The sequence below is a fragment of the Corvus brachyrhynchos genome, unplaced genomic scaffold (assembly GCF_000691975.1).
Source record: "Corvus brachyrhynchos isolate BGI_N302 unplaced genomic scaffold, ASM69197v1 scaffold18, whole genome shotgun sequence".
NCBI classification, from domain to species: Eukaryota; Metazoa; Chordata; class Aves; order Passeriformes; family Corvidae; genus Corvus; species Corvus brachyrhynchos.
In genome coordinates this window covers 5,243,972-5,268,781 of record NW_008246064.1, presented here as the reverse complement: position 1 = coordinate 5,268,781, position 24,810 = coordinate 5,243,972, and the positions used below count along the sequence as shown (strand labels likewise).

At 42.3% G+C, this 24,810-nt stretch overlaps 1 protein-coding gene across 1 annotated transcript in view; it reads left to right on the top strand.

Moving 5' to 3' along the window:
- PRKAG2 (protein kinase AMP-activated non-catalytic subunit gamma 2) overlaps window positions 1-24,810 on the top strand; it is a 216,921-nt gene that overhangs the window by 43,925 nt on the left and 148,186 nt on the right. Inside the window, exon 2 of the mRNA XM_017746720.1 lies at window positions 23,103-23,174. Within this exon, the coding sequence (XP_017602209.1) occupies window positions 23,103-23,174 (72 nt within the window). The remainder of the gene's footprint in view (window positions 1-23,102; window positions 23,175-24,810) is intronic.

The following is a 24,810-nucleotide window of genomic DNA, read 5'->3' as shown; positions in this document are numbered from 1 at the left end:
CAGCAGGAGGTCCCTGAGGCCCTCCTGCAACTTGTTAAACGGGCATATTTCAGAAGCATTAGAGTGGAAAGGTGAGGGACTGAGAAATCTGCTTTCAAAAGCTGCTTTGCAATCAAGAGAGGCAGTGGTCCTGGAGAAACAAATATCTTGAGCTGTACATGGATGGAAATGTTTATTCTATTTTGGGACAGTATAACTGGTATTTTATGCCACCCTCATAATCATTCATTTCAAGTGCTAGGAGGGGGTAAACCCAGGGGTATTTTTTAGCTGCAATTCCTCCCTTTTTTTCTTCCAAAATAGCTGACAACTTATGCATTCTTAAGAAATTGCTGCTAATAGCACACAGAAATAGTAATTAACATATCCTAAAATAAATCAAAAATTTTTTTCAGAATATATTACTGGACTGTAGGGGAAAATTATCTTTGGCAAGAGCACTACAGAGGTATCCGACAACAAGGGCAAGGTTGAAAGCCTTTCTGGAGTTGTTTGCAGAGCCCTCAACCACTGGTTATTTGTTGATCAAGATCCAAAGCTGCTGTTTGTCATACCTACTGGTGGTGTTGTGGCCAAATGATCTCTCAGGTTTCTTGGTGCTTCCTTATTTAATGCCATATCATTATCTTTATATCATAATTTCAGTAAACAATAATTGTTACTGTATGATGTTCTGTTAAAAGGTGGTACCTCTGAAGAGAGTGTAGTCTAAAAAAACAACAAAGAATAGCCAGGAGGGGAGAAATGAAAACAGAAGAGATTTTAGGACAACCATTAATGATTTTTCCTTTTCATGATAAATAAAGAAGACTTGTGGTTGTACCTGCTTGCTCTAAACTGATAATCCTGCATTTTGCAAATATGGCTGCACAGCCTGGTGTGGAAGAGTGATTCTTGCTTATAAATCAATGGAAGTATTATTAGATCTTGTATTAAGTCTATGAGATCTCATTAGACCTGCCACAGCAAAGCACATTTTTGCCCAGGACCATGTGGGGAGTCAGCTCAGAGATTGGGACTGGGACCCATGTCCACCACGCTGGTTCCCACTGGAAAATGTGTATAGGTTCAAAAGTACTAGGAAAAGAAGAAAAAGACATTTCATGGAACATGTAAAAATGTGCTTTGAATTACTGAATGTTGCCAAGAAACAAGATTTCAGTCTTCAACCTTCAAAACAGATGATCCTGCTGTTTATGGGATGTGTTCCTGTTCAGAAGCTGCTCTGGTGCTGACAGCTGGAGGGAAGTGGTTGGGCACTCGCAGGGGGATTTCTGTCAGCTCAAAAGCTTTTGGGCTTATGTTACCCAATGCAGCACTGTAACATAGTGATTAAAACAAACACTGTATAAATGTGGTATTTTGAGGTATGGAACTGGTCTTTCCAGGAGATTTTCAAGATGTGACTGGACAGGGTGCTAGATAATCTCATCCAGGCTCCTTTTCCATGAAAGGTTGGTAGGGATGATCTTTTGAGGTCCTTTCGAACTTGGGCTATTCTATGACTTGGGGAAGGTTGGGTCAAATTGGTTGATCTTTTAAACTGATATGACATAATTACTGTTCTGATTGCAATCTGCAGTATTTTTGCAGCATAATTCGTAGAATCTCCCCAAAGCAGGTTTGGGATTTGTGGTGCTGCCCCCAGTGGAGTCTGGGGCGTTTGGGGCAGGTTTGGAAGCCCAAGTGTCTGTGGAGGACAACTTCAGTGTGAGGAGTCACACAAGTGATGCTTTGTGTGTAGGTTGTAGTTGTTGCTGCTATTTTATTTGTGGGTTTAGGTCAATATTGTGTCAAATGTACAAAGTTTAAAAAAAACACCATCGCTTTTTCTTCCAGTCCTACAAAATGCTGAAAGTATGTTAAAAAAAAAAACAACTCTTCCTAGGTAAACCTAGTCAAGGTTTGATTGAGAGAAATGACCCATCAGCCTTCAGGGCTTGCTGGAATTTATCTACTGGGAATAGAATGTGGATACTCTGCCAACCTCAACCTCAAAGTCATCCTTCATCATTTAAAATATAGACTAACAGGGAGGCCACAGAAGGTGGGAAGAACTAAAAATATTCACCTGCAACCGTAGTTTTTATGTGTGTTTATATATATGTGTGTGTGTAATTTTTCAGATAGATGTACATATATTCACACACATTATCCTCCTATTAATCAGGATCAGGGTATGAGTAAAATTAATTGACTGACAGTTTACACCCTTTTTTTGTAAGGTGTAAAGGTTACAGCCTTTAAAAGAATTCCCCTTTAAAATTATTTCATTAACCTCTTAAGTGAAAAAAGCCTGTTTTATATACATGCCTGTTTGGGGTTAGTGATTGCTTCGTGTGCAATGTTGTCTTACCTTTAAAAAACCCAACGCAGACAAACAAAAAACCAAATGAAAACCAGAGTGCTGAAGAAATGGACATAAGTGTTTCTTCTGACATGATCATTTGTACTTGTATTTGATTTCTTAAAAGTTTTTTGGTTCTTTATTAGCTGGTTTCTTTACAATCAAATTGCATTCACTTTTCTTTAGGCAAATTTTGTGTCCAGGATGTATTTAAAGTGCTGTTGTCTGTGGTGAGAGACTTTGAGAGCACACTTCTGTTTCCGGTGTGGGTAGATTATTTTAAATTATTATTTACATGACCAAATTGGGAAGTAAAACCTAAACTTGTGTATTGTGTATGCTCTTACTTGGGGTTTGGTGTTTTTGGTTGTTTTTTTTTTTTGGTTGGTTGGTTTTTTGGAGTTATTTTGCAAGTAAGTCCCTGTGGTGGTAATCAAATATTTGATCTTAAAATAACTGCACTCTCACTGGGTGCATCCTATATGCAGAGTTGCCTCTGGGGGTTACATAAACACTGAACTTTTCTCATAGATGGCATCTATTTCAGAGCTCATCACCACAGGGCTTCCACTGTGCTTGTGGATGCCACAATGGAACAGTGGGGCTTTGCCTCCGAGCACTTTGCATCTTTTTGGGGAGGGGGCGTGGCTCTGCTGGGAGGGTCCCTGAGCTGCACCGCAGCAGAGGGGAGCCGGTGCCACCAGCCCCGTGTGACACATCTGCTCTGACACCAGCCTTGTGGAGCATCTTCCTGAGAGCTGGGCAACCACCAGTGCTGTGGGAGCAAATGAAACAGCTCTCAGGGCAATGGTCCATCTGTATTCCAGAAATCCCTGTGATCATCTCTAGCTACAGTCTGAAAGTCTGACTGCTCATTCTGATAGGAACCAGTGTAATTCTGTGGATGTAACTATTCCTAGGGCGTTCATGCCAGTCTGCAAATGTTCATGTGGCTCATACCCATTAGATTCAGCCCCAACTGCTGCATGTGTCTAAATTAAATTGAGTGGATAAACTCATTTACATCTTTTTTTGATTAAGCTCACAAATTCTTTCTGGTGAATTTGTAACTCCGAGTCAGGTTTCTGCATCACAATGTATTTAAAAGTATTTCTTTCCTGGCAGTGCTGACCTACTTTAAATGCTGCAAGGTGCTCTTACCTCCTTTTTTTTTTTTTTTTAACAGCCAGCTGATACCAGCAGAGATCTTTGTACTTGAGCTGCTAAACCTTTGATGACATTTTAACTGTTCATTCCTATATGTAGGCAGCCACTTCATCCTTTTCTAGGTGGGCCTTTGCTTCAATTCAGAGTTAATGGTTACTATTTATTGCACACCTACAAAAGGTAAAACCTACATACAGCAAAGTTGCTACGTGCACAGAGTGCCTTAGAAAGCCCAGAATGCCTGACCTGAAGAACATACCATCCCTAGCCAGGCTGTGCAGAGATGTGAGGACGTGGGTAATTCGCCTGGGCCCTGCAGGCAGGGGGACAACTTCAATGAAATAACTCAACATCCAGCACAACAGTCGAACCTAAGTCATGAGGTTCAAAGAAAATAAAACATGCTGTGAGCGTGCAAGAGCATCTTAATTCCAGGATGGGTGTGCTGTGATGTTATTGTAGCGGGATGTTTTCTTTTGGGTAAATAATTAGTGCTCTCCTGAGAGCTGCAGATGTGCTGTAGCATTGTATGTTCTCCACCACAATCTCAGAGCCAGTCTTAAAATGTTACAGGCTGCTCAGGTGTGGCTGGGTTTATGTGCAACTAATTACCATCTCCTTTTTCTCCTTCCTGCCTAAATTTTCCACCCTATTCCCCTGGCTTTTTTGGTACTGACTCCCCCATCCCTGTTGCTGGCACAGCCCTCAGGAGCAGTGTGTGTTGCCAAGGGAGGGAGCACAGAGCAGCCCAAAGGCAGAGAGATGGAGGAGACAGCAGAGCTGAGGCATCTCCGTTCAGCCATGTTGCCACTGCTGTGTCTTCATGGAAGTGCTGGTCCTTAGAGATCCCACTCTGGGACCAGTGAAGCTGAAAGTCATATTGGAGAATTCACATTTTCATAGATCCCAATACCCTTTGCATGCAGATATAAAAGGATTTTATGCTGAAGCCTGTGGTCAGAGTTCTTACCTATAACCCACCAGATCCTACTTTCCTGTGGTTTTCTCCCACTTCTAGATGCTGCAGTATCATTCTTCTGTTGTCTTGTGGGACTGTTTCTGGCCCACAAGGGGTGTTTCTCATCCAAGCTCTTAAGGGATACACTAGAAGCAAGGTAAGACCCATCCTGTGTCTTTCAAAACTTCTAAAAATCAGTGTCTTTGTAGAGAAGGTAAGCAATGGGGGCTCTGAGCTGGTCCACAGTGCTTAAATCTGGTCATCCTGAATGACCAATTGCTACTGATTCAAAACCTCCCAGAGCATCACTGATACCAGTGTGGCAGCCCCTCTGAATGCCTCAAGCAAAGCTGAATGAGGCACCACCGAGTCACCACCAAGTCCCTGACATAAATTTTGCTCTCTGGTTTATTCATCCTCAGAGACCAGGACATCTCTGAGGAGTTTCACCCACACCACAGAGGATTATAGTCCAAAGTGTTGGTCCTTCACTCCCTAAATTATCGAACATCATGTCCTAGCTCAGACTTAGTAATTTTCCCCAGGCACCCAGAGACCTCCACTGACCCCAGACACAACAGAGCTCTGCACTGGCACCTCTCCAGAAGTGTCTTCATCCACCTCCTCCCCACCATGATACAGGAAAGAGGCTCCATCCCTCCATCTGTGAGCTCTAGACTGGTGGGAAGGGCAGTGGGGTCCATGTGGAGCAGGGCACAAGGCTGCTGTTGTGCAGCCTCCAGTACTGCCTTTGTATGAACAGCTCATCATTTCAATGTCATTTGCATTTGGGTATATTTGCAAATGCAGAGGAAAAACCCCTCTGTGTGAGTCCTGCTGAAGAACTAGATTTGAAAATGCAGTTCTCCTGCTTTTGGTAACCAAACTGGCTGAGGCATCCCTGGTGCAGTGTGATCCATCTTCATTGCAGAGGCTGGCAGGGTACTCCCTCCCCCGAGAGAGATGGGTGATTGCTCACTGGGGTTTGATGTTTCTCACATGGATGTTCTCCTTCTGGCTTGTCAGCACTGAGTCAGGAATCCCAGCTACTTGGTTCATTGCTTGATAGATCATACCGAAAAATTGCACGGAAAAAACTGTGGCTGTTTTGAGATTAAAAAAGGAGTAAACTGGATTTTGTTTGTCATGGGGTATTTTTCTCTGCTCCTCTCTTTCCATTTTGTACCATCTCGATCACTCTTCTTTGCAGTTTTGCCTGATTTGGGGGAGTGGACTCCACAGTTCATCCCTACCTCTTACTCTTGGGGCTAAACGTTTTGGTTTTTTTCTTGTACTCCCTTTTGCAACTCTTGCAGGTCACAGCTGTCCTTTGCCAGACATCAACTCTTGAGGGACTACTTTGGGTGTTCTACTAAGAGCTGATGTAGTTTATAGTGCAGTTTAGGACTTTTTTCTCCCTGTTTCGTCTTCCCCTTGGGCTCTGCTGGTCTCCCAGCTGCTGCTGTGGCTTTCCCTGCCCTTCAAGGAGTTGCTTCTCTCATCTGAGCATTCCCCAGGTGCTTTGGCTTCTTTGCTGAAGGCTGCACATCTGTATTGCGTGTTGCTTTTGGTTGCTGCTCCTCATGCGCAGTAGGAGTGGGGATAGGGCAACCATGAATGTGATGGGAGTGTTGGCTGTAAAAATGTAAAACATATTTCTTAATTACACACTGGACAAAAGCCCTGCCCTGCCATGCAGAGCTCTGGCTCACCATGCACTTCAATAATTGCTGTATCTGCTGTGTTCTGAAGTGGTATCTTCACAGACAGAAGCTCCATTGATTTCAAGGGACTGTTTGCCTTGTAAGAAAAAGAAAACTATAATGGAAGCTGGCTCCATGAACTCGTTTAATTTATGTAGTACTTACAAAACCACCAGATCTTTGTGGAAAATTATGGAATATAAATAACAACAACCAATAGCCAGACATTTTCAGTCTCTTCTGGGAAATTGTGGAAGGTTGCTGTACTGCCAGTTAGAAATTTATGATACTTTAGGCTTGTACTTGGACCAAAAAGACGAAATAGAGTTGGTGTTTTGGAACAGTTCAAGGAAATTGTGCAGGAATTATGTGCAGTCAAATCTGAAGTTGATTGAGAGGTCTGGCTCTGAATTTTTGAAAACCAGAATCATTAAACTCTTCAAATGGAAAAATAAACCAGTACAACAATGCCTGTTTCAGTTGGGCAAGCAATTCTGTAGCTTTATGCTGGTGAAAATGTGACAGTCATAAATCTGCTTTCCTCAGAGTTTGGTCTTTGGGCCATAAGTGAGTGTGTGATTCACAGACCAAGGCACAAGCAGGTTTTGGTGATTTGTTTACCCTCCAGCATTACTGCCTGGTAAAGTGTGAGAATCCTACAATCAGTCCAAATATATGAGGGATCTAGAGGTGCTCTAAAAGGAACTTTTTTAGAAAGACATAGATTTATATGAATAATGACTGCTGAGCTTGAGACACAAGGACTTAAGAATTGGGGGGGGGAATGGAAAGCATCTGAAAAATCTATTGTCATGGAAAGTTGAATATATAAAGCATTTTCTGGAACATCCTGAATTGCCCTTAATATATAAGGAAATGAAATCATGGAATTTTCGATCCCTGTTCATAGAGACTCATAGAACTTGTGGATAAAGTATGGTTGAATATGAGACTCATAGAACTTGTTGATAAAATATGGTTGAAACTTTGTGTGATTTCCCATATTGCACCATCTTGTGCTAGATGATGGGCACTAACTCACTGCTGCTTTTAGTCACAGAGCCTTAGCATCTCTGAGAGAGCACAGGCACGTGAAATCCCAATGTGAAACAAGGTATTTATTCAGAAATTAGTTGGTTTATCTCAGATCTTCACCACTTGCTTACACAGCCACATATGAGCCCAGGTATTCAGGATGGAAATATTTAATAAAGAATATATAAATATTTACATAAATGTGATTTGGACACCTCAGGGCTGTAGATTCAAAAATCACTTGGACTGCTTCGGCAGGACGCATCAACATAAATGCAAGTAGTCATTAAATAATGGTAAGAAATTATAGCAATAAAACCTTCTTGCCTATTTTTCATCCCAGAAGGGTGAGAGAAAATGGCAAATTATTCAATGTTTTTAATGGTTGTCAGAAACTGGACAGAATCCAAAACCTAGTTCAGCAAATATTTATGAAATGGTATCTAAACCATTAACTGTTCTGCTTATCTGAGATGTAGTTGTGCAATCTGTTTCATATTCCTTATCCAGAGGTGGGGAGGAAAAGGCATGTTTTTGAGGTAGAATTTGTGCCAATCAGACTTTGAGACCAGAAGCAGTTTTAAGATTAATTTTTTTAAAAAAACACTTTTAATAGGTCTGGATGATTCTTGAAATTGGCTACATCAAACTGAACCCTGTGAGTGATTTGAAAGGGATGATTTAGAAATATGGGACATTTTCCTGGCTGTTAATGCCCCATTTTATTTGATCTGATCACTAATCAGAATAATCCTTAGAAGTTAACTGTACAGAGAAGCATTTGACCTGAACTGTGCTTTGCAGGAGAACCTTTTTTATTCCAATATGAATCCAATCCTCCCTTTTACCCTCTCTAGGTCAGCCACAGTTTCCTTCCTTTCTACTGCAGCTCAAGGAGGAAAGACAAAATGGTTTTGCTTGCTCCAGCTGGTTGACTGGTTTCTTTTGTACCCCTTAGACAGAATTTAAGAGGAAGCTTGTTTATTTTCCTGAACTATTTGTACATGCTGCATGCGTAAAATATTCATTTAGCTGGGGAAAAACCTTCTAAACACTAAGTATTTGTTCATTTCGATGTTAAAAAGGGCTGCCAGTGATCTTGTCTTAAAATGATTCAAGTAATAGCTGCCATTTGTGAGTGAACACTATGTACCATTTTCAGCTTTTTAGCTCCCAAGGGCCTTGTGTTATCAGAGGCACTTAGCACACCAAAAGAAAGGAAAGCAGTGGATGGTTCCTAGGATGTGCTGTCTGCCTGGTGCACAAGGGATGTCAGCTGGACCTCATCTCTTTTGCTGCTCAAGAAAAGGTACTGCCTCGCCTCAGTGATATTTATTATTTGATGTAGACAGAATTAAGGGCGGTGTTGGCTGCACCCAGTTGCAAAAGGGTGAAGCATCATCCAATAAATGGGATTAATAGACTGAGTGATGTGTAAGCCAAGTCCACTTCACTGATTTAGTGACCTGGAGTCATCAATTAAAGCAAGCCCTCCATCTTAGAGAGTATTTCAGTAGATCATCACAAATGGTATTTTGAGATGACCAAGAAAGGATTGGCAATGCTCTGTGGCTCAGGATCTGGCCACCTGTTTCTCCAGAGAGGTGCCAGTTCATTGCATGGTATTTTGATACCTCTGTTCAAGTATTGGAAGCTGCAGGGATGACCTTTCCGCCTTTTGCTTTCTTTTGCTTTGTTCTAGCAGAGGTGTCTTCATCTGAGCCAGCCTTTGATAGCATCTTGGCCAAAGATATGTCCCCATGGTCTGGGGAGTGTTTGCATTGCCAGTAAAGGACACTGTGAGACTGGTTGGTGAAGTAATCAAAGCTGAATGTGGTTATAAAAGAGGGATTTATCTTGATGAAGAAAAAAACTCAGATCCCCACCATCCCTCAGCTCCTACAGGGAGAGTTTGCATTGCTCTGCTAAGCACTTGCTCATGTGGTGTCCTTTCAGAATAGCTATTATTTTTTTTTTTTTTTTTTTTTTGGATGGTGATACTTTTGATGATTATACTTTGTGCTCAGGCACTTTATTTCCCCAATGAGGTCTTTATAATAAATTAAAAAGTCAACCCTGTTTGTGCTGCAGATGGGAAAACTTAAGCCCAGAGAAATAATGTGACTTTTGTGCAGCTACAAAGTGGAGCTGTGGTTAAGTGGGGAATAGGGCTGTTATGGAGCAGCAGAGACTCCAGCCTTGAAAATGCATTTGCTGCTCTGTGCTTCCTTCCCCCAGGTATTCGATACTGATGCAGACGCAGCCTCAGTCATCTGAAACTTCTGCTGTTGAAAACGGGATCTTTTTCTTCCCCCTTCAGATCGCATTAAAAACGCCTGCGGTTATTTGAACCCTCCGACTTCCCCTGTGCCCCCTGAACATTTCGCTAATGCACCCAAAGCGGTGCTTAATGACCTGCCCGCGCTGTCCGAGCGCTCCTGCCCCCGCCCGAGTTCGTGTGGCAGGTTCTGCAGCAGGGGGGGAATCGAGCCCTGCGGCGATGCCCGAAGCGCTCCTGGCAGGGAGCCCGCAGCCGGGAGAATCCCGCCCGCCTGCCTTCTCCTGCGGTACCCACCGCTCTGCCATCCCCGCGCCGTGCCGCGATGGGAGGCAGGAACACACCCAGCCCTGGTCCCCATCTGTTGCAGCATCGGCTCCAGTAGCAGAGCCCGAGATGTTTAAATGCGCTTGCCTTTAGGGAAAAGCTTTCAATGCAGTTCTTCGATGGACGTTTCCAGCCAGACTGCAGGATTTTTCAGAGCTGTAAGTCAGAGCGGGGGCTCGATTGTCGCTGGGTTTCTCTGGATTTGATTATCTTTATTGTTAAATTTATTTATCTTAGCAGGGGAAAATAGGTTTTGCATTCATTTAGGTGGATGCCCGAGTGCACTGCAGGAGTCTGCCGAGAGGCAGGAATTCTTCAGGCTGTGTAAGAAATGCATGGTTCTTGGGTATTTTGGTTTTTTCATCGTGTTTTGTCTCTTTTTTATGCATGACTGGCACGGAGCTGTTGTACTGTTTTTAGAGCATTTAATTACAATAGATACTCCAAGGCTGAACAAAATGTTCTTTTATCTAGTTAAAGAATGTAGCTTGGGTTTGGGGTTGTTATTTTTTTTCCCTTGCATAACTTTTCGTTAATGTTTTGGAAAGAGAGATTATCATTTGGGGGGTGTTCATTTATTTTCAGCCTAAAACCATCTGGTCTCTGCATCCTGCAATGCTTGGTTTCTCCTACTGCTCATCTCAGAGCCTCCTGAACTGCTGAGCAACTAACTGCCATGGCTAGCCACTGCAACCCCAAATCACAGGTTTTCAGGAACTGCTGTTTTGCTTAATGATTTTAATTTGGTATTTAATGAGGTTTGTTGGGATAAAGAGATATATTACAGGCTTCATGTGTTCCTCCTTGCATTTTTTCCTTTTGATTACCAGAATTAATGCTGAACACATGCAATTTGCACTGCAATTAATGGATCTGTGAGATAATGAATGTCCAAAAGGGATGAGGCGACTCTGTCCTGGGATCAGAGCCTGGAAGGTTTAAAGATCCTCCTTTAGTGGGGTGATGGAGAATAGCAAATGAAATTTAATTCAGTATAAGATGCAGGGTATTTTGCCAGCATCTTGTGTGTTTTGCTTGTTGTTCCCTGTGTTATGGGCCACAGGAGAGATGAGGGTGTCAGCCTTTGGGGAAGAGATTTCACCCTCAGCTCTGTCCCCTGTCGTGAGTCCAGGAGGGGCTGGAGAGCAGAGGTGGTGCTGACTTGGAGCAGCCCTGGGAGGTGTGAGGAAACTGGAGTTGCTGCAGTTGGGAGCCTGGGGGGCAGGATTATCTGATGGAAGAGGGAATGATGGGCAGCAGGATGAAATGGATCCTGCTGACAAGGGGCCAGCCCTCAACTCAAAGGGAAGAAACCCAGCAAAAGAAGACTTGGTTGTACTTCAATTTAGTACATTTTTATTACTGGGAGTGCAATACAAATGTATTTATTTTTTAAAAATGCCCCGGTTTGAAATAAACAAAAAAACTCACCCACCCTCCCAAATCCACCCCATCAGTCTGTACAAGCATGTCTGACATTCATCAAGAAGAAACTAAAAGAATTAAATGCAATATTGTTGCAAATCTTTAAAGGCAAAACACAGTGTAGATGGAAATCACCTGTAAACCAGAGTTTGCTTCAGGCACCCAAGAGCCCTCGGGTTTCCATCAGGAGAAACAAATCCTCCTGTCATTTCAGCCTGTTTTGCCACCCAAGTAGGGGCAGTGACAAGCTGATTTGAAGACAAGAAATATTTAATCATCTTACATTTAAAATAAATGGCAGTTAAAAAACTGTAAGAGCTTGTTACCGTGTCTGTATGCACATATGATTATATATGTTTCCCATATGCATTGCCCTATATGAGAGCATGTTTTAGATGTGTGTAAAAATACTGATGCCTTACAAGTTGAACTCTGTCACATCTACATCTGGGAGGACACAGTCACCAGGGGAGTTTGTTTCTGCATCTCAGTTTAGGTGTCAGTGCCTTTGCTTTTAGAACTGATGTGTATTTTGATGAAGTTACCCTCTTTGTGCTGATGCAAGAGACACTTTCCTAATAGGCATTTAATGATTTCTAGTGCCTGATTGTGGTTCTAAGTCCAATTTCCATTTCTAATAGATCTCAAAATAAGTGTTAATAAAACTTGGATGTAAATATATACTAATAGTTCTACAGCTGTTCAGTACATATAGATAGAAATTAATGTTCCTGATGAGAAAAAAATACCCAGTATTTTAGGGCCATATTACTGGCATGTACTTAATTTTTGGTAGTAATGAAAAATAAAATTGTTATTCTGAATCAAAATTTTCTGCTTGTGGATTTAATTTGTCTTGAGGGGAAAAAAAAAGCTTGGCTGTGTTTTGCTTAGTTTTGTTTCCTTCTTGGGTGCTCATTAATTTCATGGGAGGTTTTCAGTGATGCTCCTTGGCAGGGTGGGTGTCTGTGCCAGGCTGAGCTGCAGGCAGGGGCTCTCCCTGAGCCTTGGTTTGGTAATTCCACTGTGAGCTTTATTTTTTTGTGACAAACGGGTTTGGTCTGTCTGCCACATGGCTTGGAGCAACAGCCAGTTCTAAAATGGCCTCTCCCATGCCAGGCTCGTACTCTGCCCATCTGTCACCGTGTCCGGGGTGTCCTGCTAAGTTGGAAATGTTTCCCACACTCTCCAAGCAGGATCAAATGCTTCTCGACACATTTTGATGCACAAACTGTCAGCCAAATCAAATGCAGATTTGCCTGTTTCAGCTCACCAGTGCCCGCTGGGTTTCCAAGCCATTGCAGAGGGCAGAAATTACTTTTGGCATATGTGGATAACAAGCTTAAGTTTTCAGTTGGGTTTCTCTGAGCGTGTGTTTGCTTGTCCTTTCTCCACAGCATGTTCAGATTGGTCCATTGTAACTGTGGTGCTTAAATAACCTCATGAAGAATAGTAAGATGGCTAAAATCAGAAGACCCCTGCTAAAGGAGTCAGAATATGATATGGCTCATTTCTAAGGTTTTCTTCCCCACACTGAATCTAACCTAGGAATAATTTCTTGAAAAAAAAAATTTAATGAAGTCATAGTCTTTGAAAGAAGCCTGAAGTTTACTTGGGGAAATATCTTTCTCAAAATTTTAGTACTGCATATACAATGCTTAGAAAAAAACCCTGGGTATGTGTCATTTCTTCCCTTTCCATCTGAGGATTATTTCCAAACCAGACCCACTGCAAAAATTTATTTTCAGTGGTGGCTATTTCTAGTGTGAGTGAGTAATCCCTTTGTTGTGTTCTTCTGTTTGTCTCATTGTTCACAAGATTTTCCAGATGGGCAAGTATTTTATCCATATTTCTTCCAGAGATGGTCACTGGTGTCTTCTAACACCTTCTTCCAAGCAGAACTGTGATGCTTTTTGAAGCACATCCCTTGAGACAGACTTTAACAAGTGACCAGGGCTTGGTGTGGGTAGGCCTGGAAGTGTGGTATTTACTATCCCTTGGACATTGCCAATTCTCTTAACAAACATGCTTTTTCTCAGAAGTTGTATAGCTGGCCTGTTTTCTTTAAATTTTGTGGGTTTTTAGTTGGACATGGTGGTTCCTTCATCTCACTCCACTGGACACTCACACCATCAGAGAGTTAACCCTGTTTTCTGCACAGCAGCCAAAGCTGTGCAAAGAGAATGTCATCTTAGTAACACTTGGAAGTGCCCACAGAGCTTGGGGCCTCATTATGCTCCCACTGCAGGGATGCCTGGAGCATGTCTCGACAGCGAGCAAATCCGTGACTGAAACTGGGCTGAAATGATCCCAGCCAGCCCAACACCGGAGCTCGGAGCGAGCTCTGCTGCCGGAGTGTTTGCTCAGCCTCCTGCGGGGATGGAGCAGCCTCCCCAGCCCGAGTGTTGTCATGGCTACGCTGGTACCGGTGTGTGGAGCCGGGGAAGGAGCCGGAGTAAAGCACGCTCGGCACTGCCGCGTACACCCTAGTAAGAGGCAGCCCCTTGTTTGGACAGCTTGCTTTCTAAATAAAGGGGGGGAAAAAACCCGAACAAAAACAATAAAAACCAACCAACCAGCCAACCAAAAAACCAAAACAACAACAAAAAACAAACAAGCCCCCCCCCAACCAAAAAACAATTAAAAACCAAACAAACCCACAGCTTGAGTCCCACTTTATAGGCAGTAAAGATGGAGAGGTGAGATGCACAGTTCACTTATCCTATGTTGAATCCTTCAGAGTATAAGCAAGTTGTCTGGCTTCTCCCATACCAGGGAAACAGGAGCAAATTGCCCATTGGCGATGCTGGCTTTCACCTTCTCTCTAGGCTGGACAGAAAGTGTGGAGTAGATGACAAGTGACAGATACCCTTAATGCCTTCCCAGATGTAATCCAGAAAGCCAGAGCAGGCAATGAAAGCCTCATCACTGAAGTGCACTGATGAAGCTGTTCTGGATTGGATATGCAGTTTGTAAAGTGCTCTGGATTCCCACAGCATGAGTGATGTATTGTAATTTATCAGTGTGCATGGCACTGTTAACTGAAAACTTAGGAATGGCACAAAATCTCAGTATCTCTTAGCTCAGTCAGGGGTGGGACCAAAAGGACATGAAGGCTGTGTTTGGGCAGAATGCTGTACTATGAGTGTGATAAAGTTTTCTGGGTTGTCCCTGAGAATTTGAGCTTTCTTCTGTCCTTGGGGGCATTTTATGTTGCCAGCTTCAGCAAAGTGCACCTTTAAATAAAGAGTTCAGAGGGTAATGAATGAAGACATCCATTCTTTTGGGAAAAGAAAAACTAGTTCAGCTTACAAAATAAAGCATATTGTATTTATTGGTTTCTTTTTACATGTGGTGCTAAATCTGTAAAAAAGCTGTAGCAAAGTGACTGTAAACTTTATAGATGTGAAGTTGTTCTCTGTAGCTGCAGAATGATATAGGACAATGTGTCGGGAAAGCACCTAGAGGGGAATCTTTCCTCACCATGGACTCCATGTGCTGTCTCCCTTTGACCTCCCCCTCAGGTCTTCAGCACACGAAGCACAGAATCATCTTGTTCTTCCTTTCCTTCCCTAATTTCCTCTTTGCTTCTGCTTTTTTTCCCTTTCTTTTTTTTTTTAGTTGAGGGACTACTAGATCAGAGCAGGTCCCTCACTTGCCTGGCTTTCCAGCTGTAAGCTTTCTTCTAATTGTCAAGATTATTCACGGTTATTGACTGACAAGAATGGAAAGAGGAGACAACAGGCAGCTGTCTTCCTAAATGCAGTGAACTGGAAAAAATATTTTCAGTTTGAGTATTTATGGCAGAGATATTTTGCCTGGTGTGAATGTCACCTTTTTTAGTCATGTATATGCAAGGGAAAACCCTGCAAGTCCTTCTCAGATAAGGCCATCAGTTGGAGGTTTTCAGTTTTGATTCTGTTTTGTTTTACTCTTCCTTGAGGAAATGGTTTTTGAAGAGATTTGGCCAATAGAGAGTGGGGAAAAACATAAAAAATGCAAAGCACAGTGACTTTTAAAGTAGCTGAAGTGTGGAGATGATTTAGTAAGCCTCAGGATGATCCTTGCATTGAATCCCCTTCAGATTGTTTGCTCCTGTGCTGCAGTGGCTCAAGTGTTTTCATTACATTATGGCAAAATCGTCTTTTGTTTCCTGCAGTTCTGCTATTTCACTGTGGCTGAAGTTGTGTTTTGTAACAAATGCTGGCTTTTCTCTGCAAATACATTGGGATCGTGTGTCTCATTTAGGTAAGACAAACTCGTAAGTATTGGAAAGCAAGTACGAGTATGTGCCATCCGAAGGGTAACATTTCCAGTCTCCTGCAGTCCTTCCTTAGAGTCTTAATTCCCTCATCACTCACCTAACCACATTTTCCAGGACTGAGGTGTGTCATCTTTTGCTTTTACCTTCTGTTTCTAAACTTTGGGTGCTTCTTGAATGAAATGTCTCGCCAGAGAAAGGTTGTCTTTGGCTGAGCACCCAGAAATAGCACTTAATAATGGGTTTGTATGTGCATCCTGCTGATGTCACAGGGACTATTGAGAATTTTGGTTTCCTCCCTGGCATGCTTTCTCTGCTGTTCTCTCACCTTCTCTCTCCCTCTCCTTTTTTTTAAGTGGCATTTCATTATTTGCCCGTTCGCTAGGTTGTCCATCTGCTGTTGTAATAAACATGCTGCCAGTCACTGCTGTGTGATTCGTGGTGTGAAGGAGCTGACAAACCAGGCTGTTGTGTGCTTGGGGATCGTAGTCAGGCTTTGTCAGAGTGCCTCTATGCTGCTCTGTCACTTACTGATGAGATGGAGAGCAGCACCCTCCACCACAGCATTGCCATACAGCCCTGAGCTCTCTGCACATTATAAACATGGTGGGGCTCCAGGCAGGAAGGATTCCATCCCATCCCAGGCTGTCTGTGCTCAGCTCATCTGCAAAGGCTGAATCACCAATGAGATATGGTGGGGTTTCCTGGCAGGAGAGCACAAGGCTTGAAAGAAAACTTCATTTTTTTCTGTAAACAGCATAGGAATGTGTTCTAGTGATTTAAGTCTGAGATTGGGAACAACACAAAAAAAAAAAATCCATGCTCTCTTGCAAGTTTTTCTGATGTATCTTGTCTACAGCCTCAGAAACAAAAACAGTGAATTTGCTGTAGATTGCTGGAGATTAATGCCTGTCAGGATCAGTGAAGAGTTTCAGAAATTAAGGTTGTGCTGGATCCTGCCAGTATCCCATGATCAGGATAACTCAGGAAGAACAGCTTGGAAGACAGCTGTTTTCAGGGAAATATCAAAGAATTACTGGTTTCATGACTCTCTTTAACCCCTTCCCTTTGAGATTCTTAGTTTTAGCAGCTTTTTCTGCCCAAGTGGGGGCAATCCAAGCTGAAGGACCTGTAGTGAGAACAGGGGAGAAGTGGCTTCAGTAGCTCTTTAGGACCATGTCCATTTCTTTTTGCAGCTGAAAGAAATGCCTTTAAATTGCACATAGGCTGGTTTTCTTATGCCAAGTTTTCATATGCGAGATTTTTTACACAGAACATTGAATAATCACCTGATGGATGGGGATTTTCACATATTGAAATCTGGATTAGATTTCAGTCAGCCATTACTCCATAACCTTTTAATGGCACCTCTTTGAGACTGAATATTTCCCATTTGTTCCAGGCATATCATTTACGGTGGCTTACCCTCTGTTATTTTAAATCTGATGCTGTATCCACCTTGAAGTGCACACAGCTGGTCCTGCACAGTCACCCAGTAACCCCTGGACTGTGCTGCCTCTGGAATCTTCATGCTCTGGACAAAATCATAGGATCATTAAGGTTGGAAAAGGCCTCTAATGTCATTGAGTTCACTGCTGACCTGCCATCTCCACCATTTCTTCTTGTCCTCTCACTTGTTTTGGGAGAAGAGACCAACCCTCACCTGGCTACAACCTCCTTTTAAGGAGTTGTGGAGAGTGATAAGGTCTCCCCTGAGCCTTTTTTCCTCCAGGCTAAACTTCCCGAGCTGCCTCAGCTTCTCCTCATAGGACTTGTGCTCCAGACCCTTCCCCATGTCCCTTGCCCTTTTCTAGACACTCTCCAGCACCTCAATGTCTTTCTTGTAGTGAGGGGCCCAAAACTCAGCACAGGATTCAAGGTACAGCCTCACCAATCAAGTCTCTATATCTTATTTCTACCATCTCAAACTCTCCAGACCTACACTTTGGGTTTTGGGGTTTTTTTTAAATACAAATAGCCTTAAAAGTAATAGCAAACACATAAATTGGAATAGCTTTGTGCAGTACAAAGCTGGCTTGCACAAATCCAACCAGCTTTGTACATCTGTTCCTGCCCACTCCCATTGAGTCATACCGAGACTTAGTCACCATCATCCTCAGTCTCACAGTACAACTTATATATTTCTCTCCAAAACACATGCTACAGTCTAGATGGCATGGGGGAGTGAGAAAAGCAAAGCAATGAGCAACCTACTCCTAAGGGAATAAAGGAATGTAACAAGTCTTATTATACTTTACTAGAACTGGTATATCAAAACAACAATAACAAAAGGACAGAAGTTTCTGTGTATGTCAGTTTTGAATCTTTCCTTGTGCAATAATGGAGTGATTTGTTATAAATCCCCAAAGGCTTCTAGATAGGATTGTTCTCAGAAAAAGACAATTTTCTATTCAAGCACAGCTACCAAGCTATGCCCTCTATTCCATGGAGATCAGACTGTGGATTCTGCTCACAGGCTATTAGCATATGTAGCATAGGCTTGTAATAGGTACGAATTCAAGGTTGATCTAAAAAAAATCTGCTGGTGTGCAGAGTACAATGAAACAAACTGTTCACAGCTGATGTTAATAAAAATCCCGACCTTCTTTGTCCTTGGTAGGATACTTGAAATGCTCATAGCTCAGTAATATCAGCAGAGGAGAAGACTTTGTTAAGGTGTGATGCTGAAGAGTGCAGCTTTTAGCAATTTTTTGTGAGATCAGAGCTCTTGTCAGCACTCAGCTTAATTCCTCTGTATGTTGTTTTCTTTGTTTATTTTATTAAAGGAGCTGTCTCCCCATATTGAAAAGCTGCCTTAGTAAAGTGTCACCTTCTGCTTGAGTTATGTTGTAAAAAGAAACTGTAATGTCTGGCAGGCATTTCACATCCTTAAATTTGGTGCAATCCTAGCACATATATAGAACTTTGTGAGGCAGAAAAATAATGCCTCAAAGGTGACACCATCCGTAGTCAGGACTGTGTGATGCTACCCACACTAGGACTCTGAAGTTGTTTATAGCTGAGGAACCCAGACTTTAAGCTGAGGTTGGTTATGGGACTACCACAAAGCTCTTCTGTCCTGAGTCACCTCTGAAACGTGGCCAAAGAGTTGACCATGTTCGTGGGGACCCACCACCGTGGGCACAGATTTCACATCCCCGTGTTCACAGTCATTCCTCATGGTTGAATAGACAGTTGCAAAAGATGCCAGCAGGGAGCCGTTTGTGAAATATTCTTTTGATACCCAGCCCTGAAGTTTTGGACCACTGTCGAGTGGGGCCATAAAAAGGTTCTTCTTCCACCCAAAACATGTTGGAAATTGGTCTCTGGCCTGTCAGTCACAGCATGCCCCAGCCCTCGCTGGCTCTTTGGCTTCAGCCCTTGCAGAGAGGCTTTATCGGCCTGGCTGCCAAAGTAGCCTTGAAGTGAAGCAATAATACAACAAGAATCCTGTTTATTCTGTGTTGCTTACTGGATTCAAGGCTTTAGTGGTCTGTTATTTAAGTGGGCAGCCTCTGCAACAGAATTGTTGGAAACCTTCTTCTGACACCAAGGTCTCCAACTGCAGCAACCTCCAGACCAGCGTGTCTGGGCAAGCCTTTTTGGCAGGAATTCTCCCCAGTAAGGAAAGAAACAGTGAAACTGTCTGGAAAAGGTGAAAAATGGTTTGTCTAACCAGATCTTGCTCCTGCTATTGACTGTGCTATATATATGCTTTCTGCATCCTCAAATGTGGTTTTCCTTCCTATTCTCCAAAATAGTTCTGAGAAAAGCTTCTTTGTTTTCCCCGGATATCAAAGAACAAAAATTTTATTCTTACTTCTTTTCACATAATCCCAAATATTCTGATATAATAGATGCCAAAGGAAAAGGAGCTGGAATTAAGAAGAGTCATCCTCTAGATGTAGGGGTAACCCAGACCAGAATCATGCTAGAGTTAGTCTCACCTTTTGAGGAGAAATTTGTGTGAAGAATCTGTAACCTTCCAGATATCTGTTGTTTCCCCAGAGGAAATAGAGAAAGAAGTGGTAGAGAGGATAAATGCAAATACAGACAGAATAATCCTGACTTGCACTGGAAAATCACCTGTTGAGTACGTGTTGTGGGAGATTTCCCTCCCCAAGAGGGAGCCTGACTGGTGACAGGAGCACTGGGCCGTGGTTCTGCTGTGTCACAGCTCTGCTGTCCTCCAGGAAAAGCTTTGCTGTCCCTAGGGCTTTGTTCTTCAGTGAATATAACAGGAGCTGCCATGACAACCTCTTGTAAATAAGAGTGGATTGAAAACAAAATAAATCTGAGGTGGCTTTGTGGCTGTAAAGTAAATCTAAAGTGCTTGAGAGGTCATTTTTTCTAACGGGATGGCAGGAGTGATGTCTGGCTGTCAGATGGTGCAGAGCGTTGGAAGGACTGACTAAGGAGCACAAGCATGACAGGAAAGCCAATGAAACTACCAAAACAGCCTTTTCATACTCTTAATTCCAGGTTAGCAGCACTTTACAGGGGTGATCACAGACTGTGGTCTCCGCAGAAGTTGTCTGTCCAAGGTTACAATGCAGGACTGATGGATACAGGGCATGATGCTGTTAGTTTCTCAGCCAGGGCTCTGCAGACTGAAGAACTCTTCCTCCTACCAGGATGTCACTGTGTGCCTTTGATGGAAGTTTTAAATGTCTCTGCAGAACCATGTGGTTGTCCAGGGCAGTTATTCCAAGTGGAGTAAAGCAGAGCTGGAGAGCTGGAAAGCTGTCTAAGAACAGCTTCAGTCCCTGGTTACTGGCAGAGAAGCCTTCAGTGTGTATCTGTTGGCATCAGATCAGAGCAGTCAAATCTGTGACAAGGGCAAGGGTTGCACCATTGGTCTGTCAAGAGTTCTGTGGTGTTTTGCAACACTTTTGGAGCAGGTTTTGTTTGTTTGTTTGTTTGTTTGTTTTTTTAAGAGTTAATGTATCATCAACTGCATCATCACGTGTTTCTGGATGAAGAGGAACACAAGAAAGAAATTGATATATCTATCTTTATTCTGCAGAAATACTCATAAAGGGAAAAAAGACACCTAATATTTCCTTGCTTAACCAACAGATTGGAACTGAGAGAGCAGTATTTGTAGCCTGGTATTTGATATATGTATTTTGTTCCTTCTGTGAATGGATGCCTTCATGTATAGAATCCCATGAGAGATGAAGAAATTGTTAGGTAGCAGTTACAATTATAGACTTTTTCACAGGACTAGAAGTACAATTATTACCCACTTTGAAATGTTCAGCAGTGCTGTATTAACAAAGAAAGGTCTCATGCTGCCCAGAAAGCTCCAGCTCCAGTTATTTTGGCTTCCAAGTGGAGACTTGTTCTGGATGTAAAGGCAGATGAAGTCAATACCTCCATGATAGCTGAGAGTTACAAATCAAAATAGAGTTGTCATCTGGGTTTCCTGATACTTTTAGACTTCAGACTTTAATATATATATGGCTTTAAACTTAGAATTGTAACTGAGAAGTGAAATTTAGCTCCTAGAAAAATAGTTGTATCTACCTACCCCTCCTGGTTTTGAAGGTTTCTGCTCAAATAAGACATTTTGGTTTCATTCGTGGCAGTTCTAGATTTTCTGAACAGCTTTTTCAACCCTGTTTAGTAGATACATGTCCCCTTCAACCCAGTTTCTTCCATCCAGTCCCCAGCCTTCCTAAACATGTGGTTTTCTCCCTGGAAGTTACACCAGGGAGTAATACAGGGGTGCTAATATGTAGAGCTCAAAAGAGGTTATTTTCTTGATTTATTCCATGAAAAATGACTTAGCTCACATCAGATTCCAGGTTCTGCACTACTGAAGATGGGTAGAGGAAAATGTTGGTAAATCCTTTGGCTAAATTAAAGTAAACCCAAGGGGATATGCTGTTGTGTAACTTTCCATTAGGGTCTTAAACATCTTCACAGAGATTCTTCTCTTCAGTCCTGCAGTAGCATATGAAGTCATAATAATAATAATGATGATAATCTGTTTATTGATGCCATTTATGGCTGAATAATTTTTATATGGAGTAATTTTAATCTTAACTGCAGTGCCTGGTCCAGCATCAGTCAAATCTTGGTAAGAGTGAAAACCTAAACCGAACAAGTTGCCTCTTCCTTTGGTTTTGAGATGTTTCCTTATGTTTTTATTTGCAAACAAAGGTGATGTGAAACACAGATGCCTGGGCAAGAGGGAGCTGCATAGTTGAGCCTTTGTAGATAGTTCCCATTGAATGTGTATAGACAGGGCTGGGAGCAGACAAATTTGTCAGGAATACATTTGTTTGGGGCCTAATGATTTGGGGCCAGCTTGGCCAAGCCTGGCTGCTGCTTTTTTTTTTTCCTTTTCAACTTGGCATGAATTACTCCCATGTGTTTCAGTTCCAGTAATTCAATATTTTGTTCCTTATTTTTGTTGTTCATTATGTAACCAGAATATTTTCAAACACTTGTAAGAATTATGCCCGAGTTATACACAATTTTTGAGCATATTTTGAATTTAGTATGATTACACAAAGCAATGTGATTAGACCTGTGGCTGTTCTGAATTCTGAAGACAATCAAGCCCTGCAGACTTCATGGATGGTGCTAATTTGTAATTAAGCTCTGTTTGATCACAAATTAGGTTTACGTGAAATTGCTATTTATTTATATTTTGAACTCTTTTAAATGGGTGCAGATGTGGTGGTTGAGAAGCACTGAATCATTGCATGGAAAGGGTGATGCCTCGCATCTGGGAGGTTTTGTGTTGGGGAGGTATTCCTGACATTTAGGACCCAAGACAGTTCTTCAGCACACAGCATTAGGCAACCTCATGCTTCTGGTCACAGAATTGCTCATTATGTACTTTTCTGATCAAACAGATGCTAAACTTGACACTAACATAATTTCCTTATGCATGTGGAAAGGAGTTCTAAAAACCCTGTGGCTGGAACATGAAGTATCATAAACAGAACAGACGGCAGGAGGTGGAATATAATTGCAGTTTGTTTTTGTTAGTTAAAAATGAACATGTGTGCTTTTCTTATGGTTTTATTGTCTTTCATCCTGCAGAATTGGGTGCTCCTCTCTCATTTGTGCAAGTGAATTGATTATTTCCTCCCTGAGCACCATGTCAGTTTTCTCTGTCTTTTTTTCAGAAGTTACATATTTCTCAGAATGTTGACATACTTTCATTCTGGCTGTGTTTATTGCCATAAATACTCTTTAAGATCATACATCCCACTAAAGGCAAGATAAGCATTTGCTGATCAAGTGGATGTGTTTATAATTTCCTACCAATTTTTCTGTGGGCTTTCGGTACCTCCCCTTGAAAGTTTTAACACAGGACTTCTGACTTTGGCTGTGCAGGTTGTTTTTGATGGTGATGTGGTGCAAGTGCTGCTGAGGGCTCCCTGTTCACTTGTAACTTACATCTGACATTGTTTCGTAGCCAAGGAGAATGATCAGAGTCCGTGTTATTGCTCCCAGCAATTGCCATGGGTAAAGCAATGGGCGCTCTGGAAATAGATCTCTGGGCTTCAGTCATGGGATGCTCTGAGGGAAGGAAAAAGGCATTAATAAAAGACATCAATTTTTCTTCTCTGTCCTTGCAGGATCTCAGCTCTTTTGCCATGCCATTCTTGGACGGTGATGTGGAGAGCACGGACAAAAATGCTTCTCGCAAGGTAGGATATATCCAAAGCTTCCCCTTCTTTGCAGTGCTTGAATCCCTTGGTGGTAAACACAGTTTGTTAGGCTTAAAAAAGCCTGGGTTTTCATCTTCCCTACCATACCATTAACCTGTTGAGAGTGGTGCACTAAGGTGAATCCAGTGGCTTTTGCAGACCTTACCGTGACGGTGCTTGTGCACTATAACCTGCAAAGGATGCAAGCTGCTGCTGGTACTGTTGTAAATGCAGATGTTGTGTGTAACACAGCTGTAAAAGAATGAGCTGATGTTGCATAGCAGTATTCTCAGGAATATTGTTAGCTTACAAGATCTGTGGTGGTGCTGCAGAAATAGTCACTGCCCAAAGGAGTACCTGTGGCTGTTGGTAGGTTTTCCTGGAATTGCCTCCTGATGGTTGCTCTCTGTCTGTGGAGGCTTTAACTGTTCACTGTCCTTGATCTCTCTGTCCTTGGCACTGGAAAAACGAACTGCCTTCATTTGCTGAAGCCATAGTGATAGAGCCTTCCCGTGAACAAAGTAGAAAGGTTCCTCCTTGATGTGAGATTAACTCAAGGTTATCCTTGGAGGCATTGATTTGTTCTTCTGATGCTATTAAATTAAGCCAATGTAGTCACAGAGTTGGCTTGCTTTAAAAAGGATTAGGGGAGCACATTCAATGGAAAACATTAGAGATGGTTATACCAATCTTCAAAGCAATAAAAATGGTGGGTGGGATCTGTCATCTTCAGGTCCTGGCCTCCTCATTTTCACAAAGCATTGAAGTGCAAGCTGGTCTGCTAAATGTAAGCCTCCTACCAGCCACGTTCTGAGCTTGGCAAAGAGGGATTCTCCTCCAACCCATAGACAACCCCGAAAGCTACCAGTTTGACTTGTCACAGTATTTACAAAGCTGTGGACCTCCATGATCATTAAACCTGCTACAATCCATTTGGCAGAGAGTCTGCAGATTTAGTTAAAGGCAGGAAAAGCAATTAATATCTCTTTACTGAAGCTGATCTGCATCTACAACAATAATACCTTAGCTCTGTTGACAGCATGAGTTTCTATTCCTTTGCACCTCACAACTAAGGACAGATGTTTTAAGAATTTCTGCAATCCATCAGCAATTGAATATGTTTATAGCATTGGCCTTGTTCTTTTCTGTATTGGATGTTTTAGACTGAGGTAGGAGTTGCTGATGCTGGAGAACCTTTGTAGATGCCAGGGAAGCTCAAACATACAGTGCTACCAAAAGGTGCTTGTTTGGAGGGTTTGAATAAAGTGAACAATGTGATGGTTTTGGAAAGGATAGTCATGCTGGAAGAAGGCAGGGGTTTCTGGCTAAAACTTGATTTTTTTATTTACCTGCTTGCCACAAAGAAAGGTGAGAAGAATACATGAATCTCAGTCACAAGGAAATAATGTGCCAAGGCTAATTGCACTGATGTGCAGAATTACGTGGTATCATTTAATGACTTCCACTCTACCATTCCTGAATCATGCTGTTTTCTTCTAACTGGTCTCAGGACTCTCTTTTCACAAAAGCACAGAACCATTTAGGTTGGAAAAGACCTCTGAGATTATTGAGTCCAACCTTTGACTCATCACCACCTGGCTTTTGAGGAGTTCATGTTTGAAGAGGAACTGGAAGA